Genomic DNA, 21,857 nt, shown 5'->3' with positions numbered 1-21,857 from the left:
TATTGTCAACATTGTCAACAAATTCTAGAAATTAACACTGAGGAAATAAAGAATAAATAAAATACAATAAATAGCTATAATTACAGTATGTTCAGTATCAGTCATCAGTATTCAGCTGACTATTTTAATACTGCCAGTCAATTAGAGGCAGGTTGCAAAACAAGAAGCTTTTACACCTGCCGAGTCAAGAGATAAACAGCGGCAGCGGTGTTGCAATGTATTCTGCTATAAAAGTTCAGCGACAATTTAAACGGTGGAAAACCAGACTTTTAAATATTACATTTTGTAAATACAACAACTGGAATTGTTCGGTTGAAGGGTGTGCCAAACTGCAATTCCTGAACAAAACAGTTTGGTGAATACATGTTTACACATTAGCTTCCACTCAGCTGACAATGTATGAAAGCAGCTACATGGTTAGCTAGTTAGATATAAGCTCGTTGTCATGGAGAGTAAAAGATGGAACAGCATTGCATCTCACCTACTAGGTAACAACATAGCTTGAAATCAACACTCAGCAGACACAATCCACCACCGCACTGTCTGCTGAGCTGTAAAAAGATGCTCTGATGTTTACCTTTCAGTCTGCTACATTACTGACTACACTGACAAACTATAGCTAGCAAACAGATATGAGTGACATGAATGTCAGGGACAGGGTTAACGTTAAATTTGTTATATTGAAAAGGGAAAATGATGGGGTCATTGTTTATTAACTTTCCAGTTTGTATTTCACAAACTAGTAAGGAACTTACAGAGAAGACACACAGCTTAACTCTGCACTGCTAAACACCACACCGCACCGCTTAAAGCTGCATTCACACTGCCAGCTACTTTGTCACTGCATATCACCAGTGGCTGGCGGTAAGGTTGCTTGTGGTGTGTATGGAGAGTCTAAACAGCACTGTGTCTTTACAATAAATATTATTATTAAAATATTAGAATCACGTGAGCTCTACCCCCTTCTCTCATATTGGCTGTCGCTCCCGAAAGTCGCTCTTCATTTGCATAAAGTTAAACATTTCTCAAATTTGTCGCATCACTGGACACGCCCACATCCGGTCACCAATGGTCACCGTCACTCGTGTTGCTGGAAGTCACCAGCTATCATTGAAAATTAATGAGATGAGGTTGTTTTGTCGCTGCGTGTCGCTGGCAGTGTGAACACAGCTTAACTCAGCTCTGTCTGGTCAGTTCAGAGTCGGCTCCGTAAACAATGGAGTCAGAGCACACTCTGCTGGACAAACTACGTAATGACACCAATTCTAAAGCATTGTTTTCTGCATTATATGTTCTGAAAAAGTTTTCATATTTGCGCATATCGGTAAACATATATCGGAAAGGCTAATATCGGCCGACAATATCAGGCACTATTTTATAGCTTAAAGTCCTGCATTATGCGTCAAATCTAAAAACAAATATATTCTGGTTAATATTGGGATTTTGATTGAACAATAAACTGCATCGAGGATTTTATTCATTTTGGAGTCTTGTAGCCTCTGTGTCTCTGCCTGTCATAGTAAGGAAAGACAAACAAATATTTTTTACATCGATTTTAAAAACTAACATCCTGTTAATCGGCTATTGCATTTTCCACCACCTTAGTTACTGGTATTGGCAAAATCGTGTATCAGATGACCTCTAGCTCTGGCTTTTTTTCTTCTTTTTTTTATCTTAAAAAAAATTGTGCAAACATTAGCTGTAGATGTAGGGACATGGCTTTGCTGACTTCCTTAAAAATGTGACTGATTTCCCACCATCTTTTCCCACAGAGCCGCAGTTTAAGGTGACCCTAGAAGCCCCTCTGACCCCTCAATTCACCAGTGACCCTACTGAGCTACGCTGTCAGGTGACTGACCTCCTCCACCTTCAAGCTGGCCATCTGGGCGTGTCCTGGTCTTTCTCCATTAACACACCTGGAGATGTGTCTGAGAAGAAGAGTACGATAGCCTCCCTGAATGAACATGGAGCTCTGATTACTGGCAGTGAGTACCAGCGGAGGCTGGAGAGAGGAGAAATAGTATTGACCAGAAGAGAACCCAACATCTTCAATCTGCGAGTGCTTCAGACTCGAGACACAGACATGGGCTCTTATTTTTGCAACGTGACTGCATGGACTCCTACCCGGCAAGGAGGATGGGAAAAAGCAAAGGATGTCCAGTCAACTCCTGTGACTGTTCAGTGGTCACCAAATAGTAAGCACTATATTTGGGGTCTTCTTTTATGAAGCGTTTTTCCGAATGTATGTTTGGGGCCTCTAGCCATGTCATAACTTTTCCATTTACTTTTTTTTTTTTTTTTTAAGATTTATGATCATTATAATATTCTGACATTCATATTCTACATAACTGGCTAAGTGCTCCCCATGACTGAAAGTTTACTTGGAGCACTGCATTAAAACGCACACATCAAAGCAGATGAATGTCCTCAATGTCTCTGAATAAGGGATTAGAGTAAATGGTTTAAATTGTGATTGTGTTGGGGTTTTTTCTCTAAAGACAAATTTGGTTCACAATGGCCTCTCTGTTTTAGACTGAACACTCTCTTCTACACCCTTGATTCACTTGAGGCTTTACTCTGAATGATTGTATTTGTTAATAGTAGTATTCTTATTTTTTCACCATTTCTGGCTGGGAGTCTGGCAGCCCATAGAACAATTTGGTAAAAAGTTGTAAAAATTTGGCACACTTTTTAGGAAGATTCTGAACATTCCTGGTGGCAATTGTGAGGTCGCTCTCTTAAACCCTCTAGCTGCACCAACAGCTCAAAAAAAGAAAAGTTATTTTATTCTTCTCAGACTGTATCTTCCAAAGATTATGCAATGTCTTTATCTTGTCTTTGCAGTGCCGGTTTTGCATGTAGTAGCCCATCGCGTGAGAGAAGCTTCCACCGGTGGATCCACATTTGAGATGAGCTGTCAGGTGACTGGTCAGAGCCTGCAGAGTCCTGGTTACTCTGTTCTCATCCTCTTTGAGGAGACATTGGGAGGAAAGTCACGCAAAGTTTTATCACTCAGCCCAGACTCAGTCCTGCAGCTAGAGGAGTGGAGCGAGCCGAGCCGGATTGACAGTGTGGTTCTGGAGAAGACCGGGCAGCTTGAGTACCGCTTCCGTTTGTATGGGGCGCTTGTCTCGGATCGTGGGTTCTATTATTGCTATGTAACAGCCTGGACTCGTGACAAGAGCCAAGACTGGATCAAAGCCATCAGTGCGGAATCCAACAAGATCGAGATTGCTTTTGCAGACACAGGTATTATCATGCTAACTAGACTGGGCTCATAATGCAATAAGCTTTATTACTCAAATGGGTGATATGGGAGAATTCTGTTAATTTTACCCTCTCACACCCTAATTCAGTAATTCCCTCTTTCTTTGCTTCTGGATGACTAGACCTCTATAGTCTGTCCCCAAGGCAGATTCCTGCTGCCATTCTCACTTCCTCTTAATCTTGCAACACATGCACCATATTGAAAATTGTTTCCTTTTAAACCGCTCGTATCCAGCAAAGTTTAAGCTCTTGTGTTAGCGCAGCGGTTGGTTGACAGGCAAGGGGTGGTGCTTCGCTGCTGCCGGGATGCATACTGGACGGATTAGCATTTACATCTCAAATGTGATGCGGTCACATGTGTTTTTGACCACATTCGTATGCGGTTTTTGTGATCTGATCACGAAACATTTTAGATCCCGTTTACATATGTATTTAGCACTGACCACATGTGAGCCGATCACCAAAACACATCTTAATACCAGGTTGAAACGGGGTCAAAGAGACTTTCTTGAGTGGATTTAAGAAACTCCAGAGAAAACAGGAATGAAAAGACAATGATGATAAATTCTGGTCAGCCACTTCTGTACAAGTGGCCATACTGGCAGTTATTTTGGCATGGAGGTAGGATTAGGAGTACAGTAAGTGTGCCGAGACTTTAAAACTAAATGTGTGTCCTTCCACTCTGCAGGTCCAGTATTCAACATATCCATTCATTCAGATGCCAACAAGGTCTTACCTGGAGAGACAGTCAAAATGAAGTGCATCATGTCCACGCTGGCCACCACTCCGAACACTGGCAAGTACTGTTTAACCTGTGTAACTCCAAAATGATGAAGAAAATTAAGCTTATTTAGAACCAATAAGGCCTTTCTTTGTAATTCCCATTATTTTGGTCATACAGGGTTTCTCAGGATATTCTCATTACTGGAATAGTTTTTATGCTGTAAAACATTTTTATTTCGCCTAAAATAAAATAACCACAAATTACCACAGTGATATATAAATTCTTTTAATAACATACTATTAAAATAACATATTGACAGAATCTTATTTCTTTCTTTTGAGTTGATAACTTTTTTCTTGATCAGTGTTTGATAAGTTACTCACAAAAAGCAATCCGATACTAATTACTTCTATACAATTTCAAAATAATGTCTATATGGATAAGACCTTTTAGCTGTCACAGAAACAAAAAAAGACAATACAGTGAGACCTTAATTCTTGTTTTAAATGTATTCTTCATAAATATTTAGAATATGTGTAACACAAGCAATGTACTTAAAAGTGATTACCTTAATTCAAAGTCAGTAACCATAACCTGATAAGAATTTCAAAATGTAATGTTACCCCACTTTTAATGATGTACCATAATTAATTACTTTGTAATCCGTTTACAGTCAACACTACTGGAAATTCACTCTTAATTTCACTAATTACTCGTAAGGTTACATAGACTTTGATGTATAAAAAGAACATCATCTCAAAAGTAACAGAACTGAGAGTCTTTTATTTGTTTGAAGAATGTTTGTTCCCCAAACATATCTTTTTCATGAATCATATTTAGTCTCTATGCTCTTTCACTCATTGCCTTAATCCACTCCCACTTCATAAGAACTGAATGACGTGTTTTATCATGTTTTGTTACTGTGATCTTAATATCCATATCTTTCTGATTAAAACACCTATTTTCAGCTTATTCTTCAGCACAAAAGCCCCCCACACACACACACACACCTTTCTTTAGATGCCACTTGCTTTTGTTCTTCCTTTTTTGTTTGCTTTTTGGTTTTTACAGACAATATTGTAAGGCAATACCTCCAGGTGGAAATTATTACCTCAACTTTACCCCCTGAGTCACATCCTTCCTTTCAGTGTCAGCATCCTTTACTTTTTAGTTCTGAGGCTATTGCTTAATTGTTACTCATAAACTCTATGCAGTTATGTTAGGTAGGAGTATACTTTATATCTATGTGTGTTCATGCCATTTTTGTGTAATATGCATCCGGTAGGTCATTAATGGTCTGTGTCATTTTAAGGGCATGCTGTCTGAGACAGAGACTAAATACCTAATCATTGTTCCCTCTTGTTTTTGTTAGCAATGTGCTAATTCAAATCGATTAGTTTTTAAGTATAAAACTAAAACCTTATTTTATATTTAAAAGTGTATGCTGTTATTTTTCCCATGGAGCACGAATAGGCAATTTTTCAGTTAGTGTTCAGTTAGCTGTTGTCTATACAATAGTTCATAGTGACCATGGCTGCCAAGCTCCAAAAGGACAGAATAACACCAGTTAGTCTACAAGTAGTCTATATGACTAATGTGCTATGTTAAAAGTCCATATTATAGCCATATGTGAGGAACCGATCCAAATTGAAGTCATTATTTGCCAAAAAATATAAATATATATATACCCTCTGCCGGAGGTCTCAATTCCACATATTGAACCTGCATGGCGTATTGACATAGATTTCATAGCTTCGGCAGAGGGGAAAGTTATCTTAAATTTCAGTCTGTTCCTCACACTATGCAATGAGGAGCAATGGCTTCAGAAAAGGTAGATTATAGCGCACAACTCGCGTGGAGGATGGTGTTTTATTTTTTTGTTTGTTTGTTTTGTCCTTTTTGGAGCTTCATCGGTATGTCCACTACAAACTGTTAAATGAAAAACAGCTCAGTGGAAATTCACCTTTTGTGTTCCATGAGGAAAAACAGAATACAGGATTAGAACAATAGGAGACCGAGTAAATCATTAAAGATTTTTTTGTTTTTAGGTAAACAATGTCTTTAAAAATCAGCCTGTGGATATTTGTCTAAATCTGAATCTTATTCTGCATTTAAATATCATGGAGGTTGAAATGTTTCTTAACAGGGATTTATTTAAGTTGTAGATTTGTTGAATTGTTTTATAGATAGCATTAGGGTTGCAGCACTTAACCAGTTTCACGGTATGAAAATTGACAGTTATCATACCATGTGCATTTGCTTATCTACGGTATTGAGGAAAAAATGCAACCGGACGGAGAATCTCACAAGTGCGTATCTCCTTTCCTCCTCGACTGCCTGTCAGACTCTTCAACTTGCCCCACACACACATGCAGTGGAGAAAATGTCAGAGAGAGGCGAGGGGGTCTGAAGTGAGTGTGTGTGAGTTAAAGCAGTGTTTCTCAACTGGTGGGTCACGACCCAAAAGTGGGTTGCAGGTCTATTCGGACTGGGTCACGGACAGCAGGGAAAGATCAGTGACATTGAAGATATTTCGGTGGCCACACAAGTGATAACCTATATAGGACTGCCGAGGCAGATTTAATGATAATCTCGCAATCAGCTAAAGGCTTCTCAACTGCACTTTCGCACGAGTGTAACGAGCTCACGATCATGATCTGCTCTTCTCTCTGGCACGTGCGTGCAACAACCGGGCTTCCCTCGATATTGCAGAGCGCAGACCTCAAAACTGATGTGGCCAATTTAAATTCTAGTGAGACTTTTCTAGTTTAAAGCGTTATGGAGGAAGTCTGAGTAAAGGAGCACTGAGACAGGAGCAGTCTGGCTGAGCTGTCACACACCTACAGTATATGTTAACTGTTAATAATCATAGAACATTACTTTAAAAGTAAAAGTTTGATGTTATTTTTCATTTAGTAGTTAATTTAACATACTAGCATGCTTTAGTTATATAACATGTTAGAGTTACATGCTATTATTTTGTAATGTTTATTATTAAAATTCTGTTAGCTTTATTACTTATTCTATTTTATTGATTTTCAAAAGGGAGACATTTTTACAAATACCCCAAAAAAACCTTCTGTTGTCATTCTATTAAGGGTCATTATAACTGATAATAGTAATTGTGTAATACCATTAAACCGTGATATTTTCTGAGACTCTTATCGTACCGTGAAACCTCATACCTTTGCAACCCTAGATAGCATAAATGTGATTCTCTTGCTGTGGATTAGTCAGACAGGTAGGTGAATGCTTTATTTACTCGGATGTCCATTATCTTGTTTATTGATCCTGTGAGTTGAGGAACATACAGATACTGGCTTCATTGTCTGTTTGCTTTTGATTGTATCAGTCATAAATTTTGCACTATTGTGGTTGAATGTTGGGTAATACTCGGCACAAGAGCTAGAATGTTCCTTCATCGTCAGTTTGTAGCCACAGGTGGGCACACACACACGCTGTAGTCATAAATGCATGTCAGCACAATGAACACACTTCTCTTGTCAAGTTGTAGAGAAATGGGAGATGTTTGTGCTGCTTTATCAGTTTATCACCCTGAAGGAAAAGAGGTTTCTATTTCTATTGTGATGAAAGTGTCACCCTCAACGAGACTAGTATAGCAGTTTACTGTATGTCTCTGAGGATTTGTGTATTAAAATACTTACTCAAAATGATATATTCTGTCGGTATTTACTCACTTTTATGTTGTTTCAAAAACCTGTATGCTGTTGTTTTTTTCTGTGGAACACCAAATGAGCTATTTTAAAGCATCTTTACGCACCTCTTTTCCAAAGCTCCAATAAGGCATAAAAGTAATCCTTGTATGCTATATACCTAGTGTTCTGAAGCCATACGATAGCTTTGTGTGAGAAACATATTTACATTTATGCATTTGGCAGACGCTTTTATCCAAAGCGACTTACAGTGCACTTATTACAGAGACAATACCCTTGGAGCAACCTGGAGTGTCTTGCTCAAGGACACAATGGTGGTGGCTGTGGGGATCGAACCAGCAACCTTCTGATTAACAGTTATGTGCTGATTAACAGTTATGTGCTTTAGCCCACTATGCCACCACCAATGTAATTGTCTATATTTTTTAATATAGACAATTGCATTAAACTGTCTATCTGCTGAAGCTCTGAAATATTGTCTGTGTTTGCATTCAGGCGCAGAAATTTGTTGCCCCAGGTGTGATGTAATTGACCCCAAACCACCATTGCTTCATGCATGTTTCATAACAGTTGGCAACTGGATTTGAGAGCCGCTGCACAACAATTTTATGTGAATAACAACATCAATTTTGGTCTGTTCATCACACAATTATTATCATTATTACGCGGCTGAATATATCGCACACATCTTTTTATGTTGCTCTTTTGTCTTTTTTGCGAGGTTCCCATGATCATGGAAATTTGTGTGTCCAGGCCTGTAAAAGTCATGGAAATTGACCAAATCTCATAAGTCATGGAACATTCTATTGTGAATAATAAGTATATATATTATAGTTTTTCACTGCTGTTGAATATTTCATGATAGAAATTGCTCTCATATAAATCTTTCTTACAATCCATAGTGATGTCCGATTTGTCAGTGAATTGTCCTTTTGAAACACTTCTGTTCAATGAATTAGTTGTAAATCAAAATTTCTCAATAATTAATTTGAAAATATTTCTGAATCAAAATGTTTTTTAAAAACTTGTATCCATTAATCACCAATGCCTGGAAAGGTCAAGGTAAAGTCATAGAAATTCATTGATCAAAAAAAGGTGGGAACTCTGCTTTTGGATCTTGACAGCTGGGCTCACAATGAATGTTGTGTGTAAAAGAGCAGTGTGAACTGTTTCATAGAACTGTTTCTCTCATTAAAAAGTTGTATTTTTAATTAAATTCATGAATCTAAATGACTTCACTTTGCTAATTCTTCCCCAAACTGACTAATGTACACAAGTAATGTAGCCAAGTACGAGTGCTTCAGCTGAAAGATAACAGGAGGCTGGGAGATGAAAGCACCCATGAGTGCTGTCAGAATTCAAGGCTGAAAGTCAAAGTTAGTCCACGAGTTCTGAGAGCATTTCTCATTTTGTTCTGTGCTAGATCACAACAGAAAGAACATAATTGTTTCGAGGCTAATTTTGGCCTAGTTGTTATTCATAGTGGTTGAGAATAAGGACAGTGTGACTCCCCAAGGCTCTGAATGATCTCAGGTTCATAGAAAACTCCTGCCAAATACCTCTGCAGTTTAACAGCATCTAATTTACCAAGTCCTGCATAAACCATTACAAAGGCTGGAGGCTGGAGGCTGTGACGCAAACTGCTCTGCTTTGCATTGAATTAAATAGTTTTTTTTTTAGTTTTTTTTTCCCAGAAAGCTTTTGAAGCTGGGTGGCCATCCTACAATAATTCATAGAAAACTATGAAATGACAGTGACTTGGCTCGGTTACAATGCTCTATATTTAAGTATTAACCAAATTAAGCTTTTTATTATCTCTTTATTCTATTGATGAAGGGCTTTGTAGGGATATATTTCACCAGATGAGGTATAATGAGGAATAAGATTAATTATTATTCACAAGATATGAAGTTGGTGACAAAATGTATATATTCCATGTATGTAAGAGCACTGGTGTGTTTCAGACTTGTTTATAGTTAAAATTCCCACATAATGCACCAGATCTTAATTTTTTCTGATAATTATTGGGATTTTGGTTGAATCTGGGATTTTTCATTCATTTTGGACTCTTGTAACCTCGGTTTCTGTGCCCATCATAGAAAGGAGAGACTAAGAAATGTTTTTCACATTCTATAAATCAGTCTTTTCCACCACCTTAGTTCAGATCATACCTCTCGTGCGAACCCTGCATTACACAAAAATACTATTAAGGTAGTATTTAACACCTAATGCAAAATTTACATGGAGAGGTATTATTATAAATGTGCAAGGAAATGAATTATTGTATTGTGGAATAAAGTCACATTTTTCTTTGCATGATCTCACTTCAATTTATAATACATGATTATCTTATCAAAATATGTGTTGAAGTGAGGATATAAATATGGATAAACATTGTTAATGATGACAAGGTGTGCTGTTGTAGGCCCATACAGCATGCTTGTGAGTGTGATATTGCAGTTCAAAGAACAAGTAAATAAAAAAATGAGGGACTGTTACAAAAAAAGTATTTGTGCATGGAACTACAACTACTTTCTTACACCACGGATCAGGACCTGCCATTGCTAGTTCAAAAGATGTGCACAAGCCTCCATTACCAATTTGAAAACGTCACTTTAGAACTAGTAATGATGGCTTGGGCTGTTTCTAACAAGTTATTGGAGAAACGTGTGAGCGCACACATGCGTGCAACAGCGAGATAAAGAGCGATTCAGCATGTGCGATTACCTGCGTCTGTCCCAAACTGTAGTGTAGTGTTAGTCAGCTTGCTGAAGGTAATGGGACTTGACCCTTCGCTAAGCTCCGCCCCGCTTGGGTACGGTTTCTCGTTCTGTCAAGCTCTGCATAACTCCCCATTGGAAAGAATTGTCCCTGAACAACACTGTTTTTTTGCACAATATTCTCATAAATGGAATGGATAATATTTTAACGAGGGCTGGAATGAAGAGTGACATAGTAATGCATATTTATCTGAAGTTTTATGTAAAATAAATGGTTAAATTGCACAGTAATTTGATTAAAAACTGTGGAGACTGTGAATCAAAATCAAGGCAAATGATTACGGTCACTTGAAAAGAGAAACTTCATTTAATAACGATTACACATCTAATAACCTTTAAGTGAACAGAGATGTATATAACGTCTCATAACACTCATTTTGATGTTGTAAACTGTTTATTCACTATTGCTTTTACTATGGCTTGAAACAATACATGAATTAACGTTCAGTTATTAACTTTCATTTAACTTTGAGCAGATGTAGGTGTTGTTGCAGATGTTATATATTCATTTGACAATGAGGGCTGACACAGTTTAATCCATAACATGCTCTTCTCCTGATTTATTTAAAGATATTTTTTTTGTTTAGTTGTTTGTTTGTCTTTTTTTAAGAAGGAAAAACAATGCGTGTATCTTCTCTGGGTAACTCATGTCACTATTACAAATGACCCGGCAACAACATGTTTGCATTTTTTTTCTTTTTGCTATAAAATCCTGCTTAAAAGTACTCAAACACCGATACTTTCATAGACTGTCATTGAAAAATAGCAAACGTGTGTCAGAGAAATGGCAGCAGGGCAACAGTTGCTATGACAGGATTGGTCAGAAGTGCTTTAAAGGTGAGGCTTAGTGAAGGGTCAATTCTGGTCAAATGAATCCTATTTTTTTCTGTGTAAATATAGCTGTCCGAGCAGTGGTCTTTTGTCACCACCTGCTGGCTAAAATCTTTAATGTTACAGGGAAAAATTAAAAGAGGTACATCTAGCTGCTTTTAACACATCTGTGCTGCTCTCTTACACTTTAGTTTAGAACACTACAAACACCAGTGTAGTGATGCAAACAGTGAAGCGTCCATGTGCTGATGGTGTGTAACGTCAGTTCTCATGGATTGTCTCTCCAATCAGATTTGAGAACCAGAACTAACGTGTGTGTGTGTGTGTGTGTGTGTGTGTGTGTGTGTGTGTGTGTGTGTGTGTGTGTGTGTGTATACAGGGGTGCCTGCAGGATTTAATCTGAGGCTATGCACAGAAATCTGCCTAATAAACCTTATATCTAGGTGGGGTCTGGGGACATGCTCCCCTGGAGATTTTTGTGTGTACAACAAATTCTGGTGACTTTGGGATAAGCATTTGATATATTTTCTTAGCATTCATGAAACTATTGGCTAAAGCATATCTTCCAGTAACCGTTCAGCCAGATGCATTTTCACACTAAAAAAGAAAAATGCACCACAACGAATAGAGCCGAACGCAGGTGTCTCGAGATGCGTTTTTATCAGTTTATAATTAATTTTTTAACTTGACAGCGTCTTAAAATGCAGCACTCCTGTGAGAGATGCTAAAAACACAGTGAAACGTGATGCAGTTGTCAAAAGACATCCATCTAGCCAATGTTTCAATGGAAAACCATTGAAAAACAGCCCGAGCGGACGCAAAAACACGTATAGTTTGAACAGCCCCTTGTTCACATGAAGGAGCACTAGCTGAAGTTTCTCAAAGTTACCTCTCAAAAAGACAACCTTTTGTTTCAGTTGATTGTTGGGACATTTCCACAGTATCAAGCGCTGTGTGTTCTCTGTATTCGTAAATATCCCGATACTGTTTTACTGTGTGAGAAACCGCTCCAAATGATTCAGTGAGAGAGCGCTCTGAATGAATTGTACTGAATCATGAATCGATTCAGACCGTTTTGCAAGCCTGTTTGGACAATTCACTGAATAGAGTAGACTCAAAAGAATTATTAATTCACAAATTGGGCATTGCTACTTCTTTTAAATACGGGACACATTTCACGATTGGTGAAATATTCTGAGTAAATATTTCTCAGGTCAGTCGGAGTGCCCATGGTGCGCACAGTGTGTATGGCCGTACAGCTGCAGCCCTGTGTGTGTGTGTGTGTGTGTGTATACAGTACCTCACAAAAGTGAGTACACCTCACATTTTTGTAAATATTTGTTTATATCTTTTCATTTGACAACACTGAAGAAATGACACTTTGCTACAATGTAAAGTAGTGAGTGTACAGCTTGTATAACAGTGTAAATTTGCTGTCCCCTCAAAATAACTTAACACACAGCCATTAATGTCTAAACCGCTGGCAAAAATGAGTACACCCTCAAGTGAAAATATCCAAATTGGGCCCAATTAGCCATTTTCCCTCCCTGGTGTCATGTGACTCATTAGTGTTACAATGCCTCAGGTGTGAATGGGAAGCAGGGGTGTTAAATTTGTTGTCATCACTCTCTCACTCCCTCATACTGGTCACTGGAAGTTCATCATGGCACCTCATTGCAAAGAACTCTGAGGATCTGAAAAAAAAGAATTGTTGCTCTACATAAAGATGGCCTAGGCTATAAGAAGATTGCCAAGACCCTGACACTGAGCTGCAGCACGGTGGCCAAGACCATACAGCGGTTTAACAGGACAGGTTCTACTCAGAACAGGCCTCGCCATGGTCGACCAAAGAAGTTGAGTGCACGTGCTCAGCGTTATATTCAGAGGTTGTCTTTGGAGAAATAGACGTATGAAGGGGTGGGGGGTCAGCCTGTCAGTGCTCAGACCATACGCTGCACACTGCATCAAATTGGTCTGCATGGCTGTCATCCCAGATGGAAGCCTCTTCTAAAGATTATGCACAAGAAAGCCTGCAAACAGTTTGCTGAAGACAAGCAGACTAAGGACATAGATTACTGGAACCATGTCCTGTGGTCTGATGAGACCAAGATAAACTTATTTGGTTCAGATGGTGTCAAGCGTGTGTGGCGGCAACCAGGTGAGGAGTACAAAGACAAGTGTGTCTTGTCTACAGTCAAGCATGTTGCTAGGAGTGTCATGGTCTGGGGCTGCATGAGTGCTGCCGGCACTGAGGAGCTACAATTTATTGAGGGAACCATGAATGCCAACATGTACTGTGACATACTGTAGCAGAGCTTGATCCTCTCCCTTCGGAGACTGGGCCGCAGGGCAGTATTCCAGCATGATAACGACCCCAAACACACATCCAAGATGACCACTGCCTTTCTAAAGAAGCTGAGGGTGAAGGTGATGGACTGGCCAAGCATGTTTCCAGACCTAAACCCTATTGAGCATCTGTGGGGCATCCTCAAATGGAAGGTGGAGGAGCACAAGGTTTCTAACATCCATCAGCTCCGTGATGTCGTCATGGAGGAGTGGAAGAGGACTCCAGTGGCAACTTGTGAAGCTCTGTGATCTCCATGCCCAAGAGGGTTAAAGCAGTGCTGGAAAATAATGGCAGCCACACAAAATATTGACACTTTGGACATTTTCACTTTGGGGTGTACTCACTTTTGTTGCCAGCGGTTTAGACATTAATGGCTGCGTTTTGAGTTATTTTGAGGGGACAGAAAATGTACACTGTTATACAAGCTGTACACTCACTACTTTACATTGCAGCAAAGAGTCATTTCTTCCGTGTTGTCACATGAAAATATATAATCAAATATTTACAAAAATGTGAGGGGTTTACTCTCTCTGTCTCTGTGTGTGTGTGTGTGTGTGTGTGTGTGTGTGTGTGTGTGTGTGTGTGTGTGTGTGTGTGTGTGTGTGTGTGTGTGTGTGTGTGTGTGTGTGTGTGTGTGTTAGAGCTGTTGGAAAAAATTGTTTCAGTGATGCATCGTGATTCATACTCGTACTCTGATTCTCAAAAGAATCTGAATCTATTCTGAGTTCAGTTTAAATCGGTGCGCGCCACTAATAGTATTTATTCAATAATAGTACTGAATAGTACTAATTGTAATAGAATTATGTGTGTTTTGATGAACCAACATTTAATAGAGTATATTATTATAATTGTATAAATATACAATATTTAATTAAAAAAAAATAGATTTTTTTTTTTAAGGTGCTAAAGAAAGAAACTGAGATACTCTTTTAAACAATAGAACCATTTATTTAATCTTGTGGATGTTCCATGTTTTGTTCACAGCTCATACTGAATGTAAAAGGCCAGCTTATGTAAAGACTCATTCTGATTTTTAAAACAGCTGTTAAATAAAAAGCTGAATGGGAAAAATAGGGTAAAAAAATTATTTTGAAGAAACTGAAAAAAGAAAGGTATTGAATGACGTGATGCATAGAGAATCGTTTTATAATCAAATCATTACCCTTTGAATCGTCAGGCCAGTGAAGATTCACACCTCCTAATATTCTTCTATACATACATACACACACACACACACACACACAGTTGAAGTCAGCTGTTTACATACACTTCAAACAGATTGTTTCACTTTAATTGACTATATCACAATTCCAGTGGGTCAGAAGTTTACATACACTAAGTTAACTCTGCCTTTAAGCAGCTTGGAAATTCCAGAAAATGATGTCAAACCTTTAGACAATTGGCCAATACATTTCTGATAGGAGGTGTACTGAATTGGAGGTGTACCTTCAAACTCAGTGCCTCTTTGCTTGGCGTCATGGGAAATTCAAAAGAAATCAGCCAAGACCTCAGAAAAAACATTGTGGACCACAAGTCTAGTTCATCCTTGGGAGCAATTTCCAAACACCTGAAGGTACCACGTTCATCTGTACAAACAATAGTACACAAGTATACAGCCATCAATACTGCTCCAGAAGGAGGTGCATTCTGTCTCCTAGAGATGGATGTAGTTTGGTGGGAAAAGTGCAAATCAATCCAGAATAACAGCAAAGGACCTTGTGAAGATGCCGGAGGAAACGGTTAGGCAAGTATCTATATCCACAGTAAAACACGTCCTATATCGACATAACCTGAAAGGCTGCTCAGCAAGGAAGAAGCCACTGCTCCAAAACTGCCATAAAAAAGCCAGACTACAGTTTGCAAGTGCACATGGGACATTAAGGACAACTAAGTCAAGGTATTGGAGTGGCCATCACAAAGCCCTGACCTCAATCCCATGGAAAATTTGTGGGCAGAACTGAAAAAGCATGTGCGAGCAAGGAGGCCTACAAACCTAACTCCAGTTCTGTATGGAGGAATGGGCCAAAGTTCCAACATCTTATTGTGAGAAGCTTGTTGAAGGCTACCCAAAATGTTTGACCCAAGTTAAACAATTTAAAGGCAATGCTACCAAATACTAGCAAAGTGTATGTAAACTTCTGACCCACTGGAATGTGATGATAAAAATTTGTGAAATAAAAGCTGAAATAAATAATTCTCTCTACTATTATTCTGAAATTTTACATTCTTAAAATAGTGATCTTAACTGACCTAAGACAGGGAATGATTTCTATGATTATATGTCAGGAATTGTGAAAAAACTGAGTAGAAATGTATTTGGCAAAGGTAAAACTTCTGACTTCAACTGTATATATACACTGATCAGCCACAACATTAAAACCACCTGCCTAATATTGTGTAGGTCCCCTTCGTGCCTCCAAAACAGCACCAACCCTCATCTTAAAATAGCATTCTGAGATTATATTCTTCTCACCACAGCTTGTTCAGAGTGATTATCTGAGTTGCTGTAGACTTTGTCAGTTCAAACTGTCTGCCTGTTCCTGCTCAATCTGGATCATTAGGGAGTGTTTCTGCTCCTCAGTAGAGATGTAATTGTATTGAACCAAATGAAAAGACACTCCTTTTACCTTTGTTTCCTGTCCATACACTCCTTGAATACCCTTGTGGATATGTGGATATGGTCTCTATGATACATATGAAAACTATGTATTCAGTCATTGCATACAACTGGGAAAGTTATGAAAAAATAATATAATTAATTGATCAAAAAGGGTTGGGATCCCTGTACTTGAAACATTATGCACTGACAAATCATGCACAATAAGACAAAGAGCATTAGGAAATGAAGTAAAATGACTTGAATTTGTTGTTTTTGTTGCATTCTGCCTTTTCCACAGGTGACGTGGCATTTGACATACGCTGGTTCCAGCGTCCACAGCGGGCTGTAGATAATGGAGGCATCACACCTCTCATCAGTATGGACCGCTGGGGTGTGGTGAAAAAGACTGGCTCAAATGACAGCACTCAGTGCAGTCTTGAGCGCACCAACTGGCAGACGTTTGTCCTCAGTGTGCACAAGACCCAACACGGGGATGTGGGAGAATACTACTGTACTGCCACACCTTGGCTCCTGTCCCCTGCTACCGGAGCATGGACCAAGGGACAAGATCTCACCTCTGCTCCTGTGTTTCTCTCTGTCAATATAGAATGTAAGAATCTTCTTCTTACTGTGGTTAGTGATGGGAATTATAAGGAATTTAATGATTCCATAAATGATTCCAGTTCCTGAAAGTAGTTCATGTAAAATGTACTCAAATTCAACTCATATTCAAATAGATCTAAACCTGTTTTCTGTAGTTTTTTCTATGAAACACAAGAGACATTAAGTATGTTCACACAGCTCTTATTCATATAACAACAGTTTATAATGACCATGAGTGTAAAGCTCCAAAAAGGACAAAAATACAGTTAGGCTTATAATTTAGAAGTTTTCAATAAAAAAAGAAATAACAGTTAAAACATAAATTATATAGACATACACACTGTGCAAAGGTCTTAAGATGGTTTTTTTATATCCTTTAGTGTGTCAATAGGAAATATAAATGTTAGAATCCCAAACATTACTTTTGCAAATAGAAAAGTTTAGAATAGGAGAACAGGGAGTCCTGCAACAGATGTCATGCCCCCCCCAACCCCGTTCATTCCCATTCCAAGTCATGTTGTGTCCATTATAAAAGAGGCATACATGTAAAATGCATTTATACTTGACAAAAATCTTGAATATGAAAACTAAAGACTAATTGCAATAACAGCAATGTTTATTTGTGCAAGCTGTCTGCGCAGGGATAGCATTCAATTCACTAAAGGAATTATGAGGATCAGGCAAAGGTGCAAACATGCTGACAAAATCTGTACTGAACACAAATTGCACGTGCAATTCTGATCTTGCGTGCCAATTCTAAACACTACTGTATATAGCAGAAGATGCTGCAAACCACCATTATCTGATACACTCTACCAGAACTGTACAGCATCATTCCTCTACTGTGATCCAGACACCCTAATCATCTCTGTAACACCTAAAGTGTGCTTAACTGTACTGTGCATCTGGATATATGCCAGATTATCATTTGATCATTATTTGATGAATTACTGCTGAGATGATCAATAGAAAATGAACAAAAACATCCCTTTAAAATAATATGCAGTTTCCAAGCTTCTTTCATTTGGCGGTAATAGAGTGATTTAAATTGCAGCACTTTTTAGCACTGATTGTGCCAGCTTTAACTAGAATAAGATGCAGGATTTTGCACTGAAATGTAACGCAAAAAGTGCCGCAACTTAAGTGAATTCGTCCTCTTGAGTTTTTAATATACATTTTTCCTATATATGGTAAACTTATGAATGTTTGTGATTTTGATATTTTCTCAGTAGCAGTTTTCTTTATTTTGTTTGTGTTTTCTGCAGTGTGGGAATCGCTGAAGATGCCTTTGGGATATGGTGTAGTTGCTGCTGTGATCGCTGGGTTTCTCTCAGTGCTGTTAGGTCTCGCTGTTGCCCACTGCTGTTTCTCCAGGAACCCCATGCACACGCCCCGCCCCCGCAACCAAAAGCTTCCGAAGCTAATGGATCTGGATATGGATTAAACCAGCCACCTTCCCACGGCTGTGGCCCGTCCTTGCACTAAAACGCTACAACCACCTTGTATTACACCACTGGACAGGGTGTCCTGACATGGATATGCACATTGCTTAAAAAGAGTTTGACAACCTGTTCGATCATCACTGTGTTCACACAAGAGAGTAATACATTTATTATTCTCAGGAATTGTGCACTGTGGCCCAAGCAGCAATGTTACACTTACAGCAATGTTGCACAATTGATAATTATTCGTTTTTCATGGGAATCATGGGAAAGACTGCAATAAAAGAGCCAAGAATCACAGAGTCGCTCTGCCCTACGATTCTGGCTGAAACTCTGTATCAAATTGTAGACTGACCTTTTAAACCGCTGTCATCTCCAGAGGCTTGATTTTTCATGTTGCCTTTGGATATACGCTGTGGCCCGCCCCTTCCTGCCTGTCAGAGTTATGTCCCCAACAGTTGGGGCCCCTGAAAGGGTTGACCTTCCCGGTCTAAGGGCAAAGGTGGAGAGATAAGTTGGCTGATGGATGAGCGCTCCAAGACTGACACTGCAACCTTGTGGGATCCAGAAGTGACCAATTAATGCACAGCACTCTCAGACAGACCAGAAGCCTGTCAATCTGTGGCTTGGCTTTAAAAAAAATGCTTGACTGGTTAGAGGCATTTTACTGGCCCACATAACAGAGATCCACATTGTTGTCATTAACTCTTTCCTAACCTGTTCTTTCCTCCCCACAAACAATGAGAAACATGAATATCAGTTACCAAGACATTGTTTTAGTTTTTTTTTTATAGCAAAATGCACTCATTGCACCCTCACTTACATGGCTGACCCGCAATGACGTGGTTGTAGTAGATCCTTTTGTGCACATGCTCGCTTTAATCCACCATGTGGTGAGCCAAGTATTTTCAGAGAGGTGAAGCTGTTGAAATGCACACTACTGCACACAATGAAGTGGTTTCACTGTAGTATCTCAGAGTGAGAGTGCCATCCAGACCCACATTTATAGAGAAGTCATTAGAAGGGAATTTTCCGCATTGTTGCTTTATGATAAATGTAAGTTGTTGTTTTTTAAAAAAAAAAAAATCTGTTTTTAAGTTCTGTGAATTTGTATGTGCTTTTTTTCATCTGATTTTTTTTTTTTTTTTTTTTTGGTCAGTGATAGATTCCAGCTCTCAAAATAAAAACAAAACATGAAAACCAACGTAAAATAATTCTTTAATAAAACTTTTTAAAATGCTTGAGTTGACTTGAGGCCTATGTTTGTCCCACATTTCTGCAAAACCCCTGGGAAGTGCATCTGTATACTCTAAATTATTAATGAAGATTTATTTTATATGCATGGTATTGCAGTCTGTTGTATTTCTGAATCTTTCCTTCCCTCTCATTGCTCTCCATTCCAATTTTACTTTTCTTCATGTACTTTAGCTGTTCATCTGTACAACAGCCTTCATCATCCCTTTTCTTTTAAATGAATGGTTCATCCAAAATAAATTCTGTAATTTACTCATCCTCATCATTTTCCGAACCTGTAGGCTATGTTGTCCCCCCGCCCCATGAAACACTTAAGGAGAATCTTTGAAAAATCTACAAACAGCTTTTTTCCATGCAATTACAATTAATACTGACCATGGCTGTCAAATGTATATGCTTAATGTTTTGTCATTGTCATTTCCACAATTCATTTTTTTGTAGTATTTGAGAACTGCCATTTCCTCTTTGCCATTACTTTCACTTTAGATTTGAGAATATTCAATAAGCCCGATTGTTGAAATCCGCACTCTGCACATCTGTAAATAGGAAACTTTTACTTTGCTCTACCACTAAATATTGATTTTCAACATGGGAATTTCCTTTCCCACTTTAGGAATGCTTATGAAAGTTCTCAGTCATTGTGGAACGCCAGCCAGGCTTTATCCGACATGGTTTAAAACATTTTTAACTTGTTTAACGACTCAGTATGCAAATAAGCAGCCGAGTCCTGCCTTGGGGGGTTTGCCCTTCTGCATTGACCTACAGTCAGTGTTGTATAAAGTATCCATTTGTCATACTTGAGTAAAAGTAAAGTTAACTTCATGGAATTCTGACTTAGGACATTTTCTTGTGAGCAACATTAACTTTTACTTAAGTAAAAGTAATAAAGCAACTGATATTGAATTTACTTAAGTATCAAAAGTACAAGTATACTGCATAAATTACAGAACATTTCATTAAACCCATGGCAACTTATTTGATTGTATTGCTCATTTACTCACCCTCATGCTATACCAAATGTGTTTGACTTTCTTTCATCTGCAGAACACAAATATTTTTAGAAGAATATTTCAGCTCTACATGTTAATTCAATGCAAGTGAGTGGTGGGCAGATATTTCAAGCAACAAAAAGCACATTAAGGGAGCATAAAGTTATCCATACTACTACAGTGGTTAAATCCATGTCCTCTGATGTGTTTCAGTTGGCTTTGGGTGAAAACAAACCAAACTAACTCATTTTCACTGTATATCTTGCCATTGCAATCTCTAAGCATGATCATGATTTCAAGCTTGATTTCACTTTCTAGTGTTTGATGCATACGCAGAGCCCTAGATTGCGCTATAGGCAGTGTAATCGAGCTTGAAATCCTGATCGCCAAGAAGACTGCTAAATTTAATGTCAAAATTTATAGTCGAAAAAGGAGTTTTATTTGAGTCTATTCTCATCCAAAAAACTATTTGATCCATTGAGAAGACATTGGTTGAAACCACTGGAGTCTTCTGGATTACTCTTATGCTGCATTTATGTGCTTTTTTGAGCTTCAAAGTTCTGGCCACCATTCACTTACATTGAATTGACCTACATAACAACGATATTCTTCCGAAATCTATTTTTTTTGTGTGTTGTGCAGAAGCAATATGAAAGTCGTACACATCTTGGATCGAATGAGGGTGAGAAAATTCACATCAATGGCGCATTCAAGACAAATCCGAATGATCATATTTATGGGATTTGTGTAAATGAACACCACAGCCCATAAAAATGGGAACATTGAAGGGGGGAGCTGCGTCATATTAGTGACCAGAACAGAGACTTGTGGGGGTGGGCTGGGGGTGGGCTCTTTTCTTTTAACCAATAAGCAACCACCCAGAACACCCCGGCAACTGCATAGCAGTGTGCTGAAACAGTTAAAACAACTTTACACAGCATAGTAACAACCTGGCAACAACATACTGTAGCAATGCGCCAAACACACAGCAGAGATCACCTTGACAACTGCATAGCATACCAGACATACCGTAGCATAAATATGCTACAAAGCAAATATAACACTTTAGCAACCACCAGAAAACTAGTTTTGCTTCAGCAAAGACCATTCACATCTTCATAAAATACAAAAATAAATATTGTTGGACATATTCATGATCAAATATCAAAATAAATATTGTTGGACATGTTCATGAGTGCTGGTAATTATTCATACACATCATATCTTGTTTAATATTTTAATGTAAAGCAATGTGATTGACTTTTATATGAACAGGTCTCCTGGAAAGGCGGGAGACTGATCGCACATAACTCTATTATGTAACAGGTTTCATAATCTTTAAGCCTA

At 38.5% G+C, this 21,857-nt stretch overlaps 1 protein-coding gene across 1 annotated transcript in view; it reads left to right on the top strand.

The window, feature by feature from the left end:
- Positions 1-20,693, top strand: part of LOC127659277 (prostaglandin F2 receptor negative regulator-like) — a 43,965-nt gene extending 23,272 nt beyond the window's left edge. The window contains exons 5-9 of the mRNA XM_052149024.1: positions 1,773-2,195; positions 2,845-3,249; positions 3,956-4,063; positions 16,521-16,832; positions 18,091-20,693. Coding sequence (XP_052004984.1) covers positions 1,773-2,195; positions 2,845-3,249; positions 3,956-4,063; positions 16,521-16,832; positions 18,091-18,269 — 1,427 coding nt within the window. The 3' untranslated portion in view covers positions 18,270-20,693. The remainder of the gene's footprint in view (positions 1-1,772; positions 2,196-2,844; positions 3,250-3,955; positions 4,064-16,520; positions 16,833-18,090) is intronic.
- Positions 20,694-21,857: the final 1,164 nt, after the last annotated feature.

This window comes from Xyrauchen texanus, chromosome 18 (genome assembly GCF_025860055.1).
Source record: "Xyrauchen texanus isolate HMW12.3.18 chromosome 18, RBS_HiC_50CHRs, whole genome shotgun sequence".
NCBI lineage: Eukaryota > Metazoa > Chordata > Actinopteri > Cypriniformes > Catostomidae > Xyrauchen > Xyrauchen texanus.
Note: the sequence above shows the minus strand (reverse complement) of the source record. Positions and strands in the feature narration are given on the sequence as shown.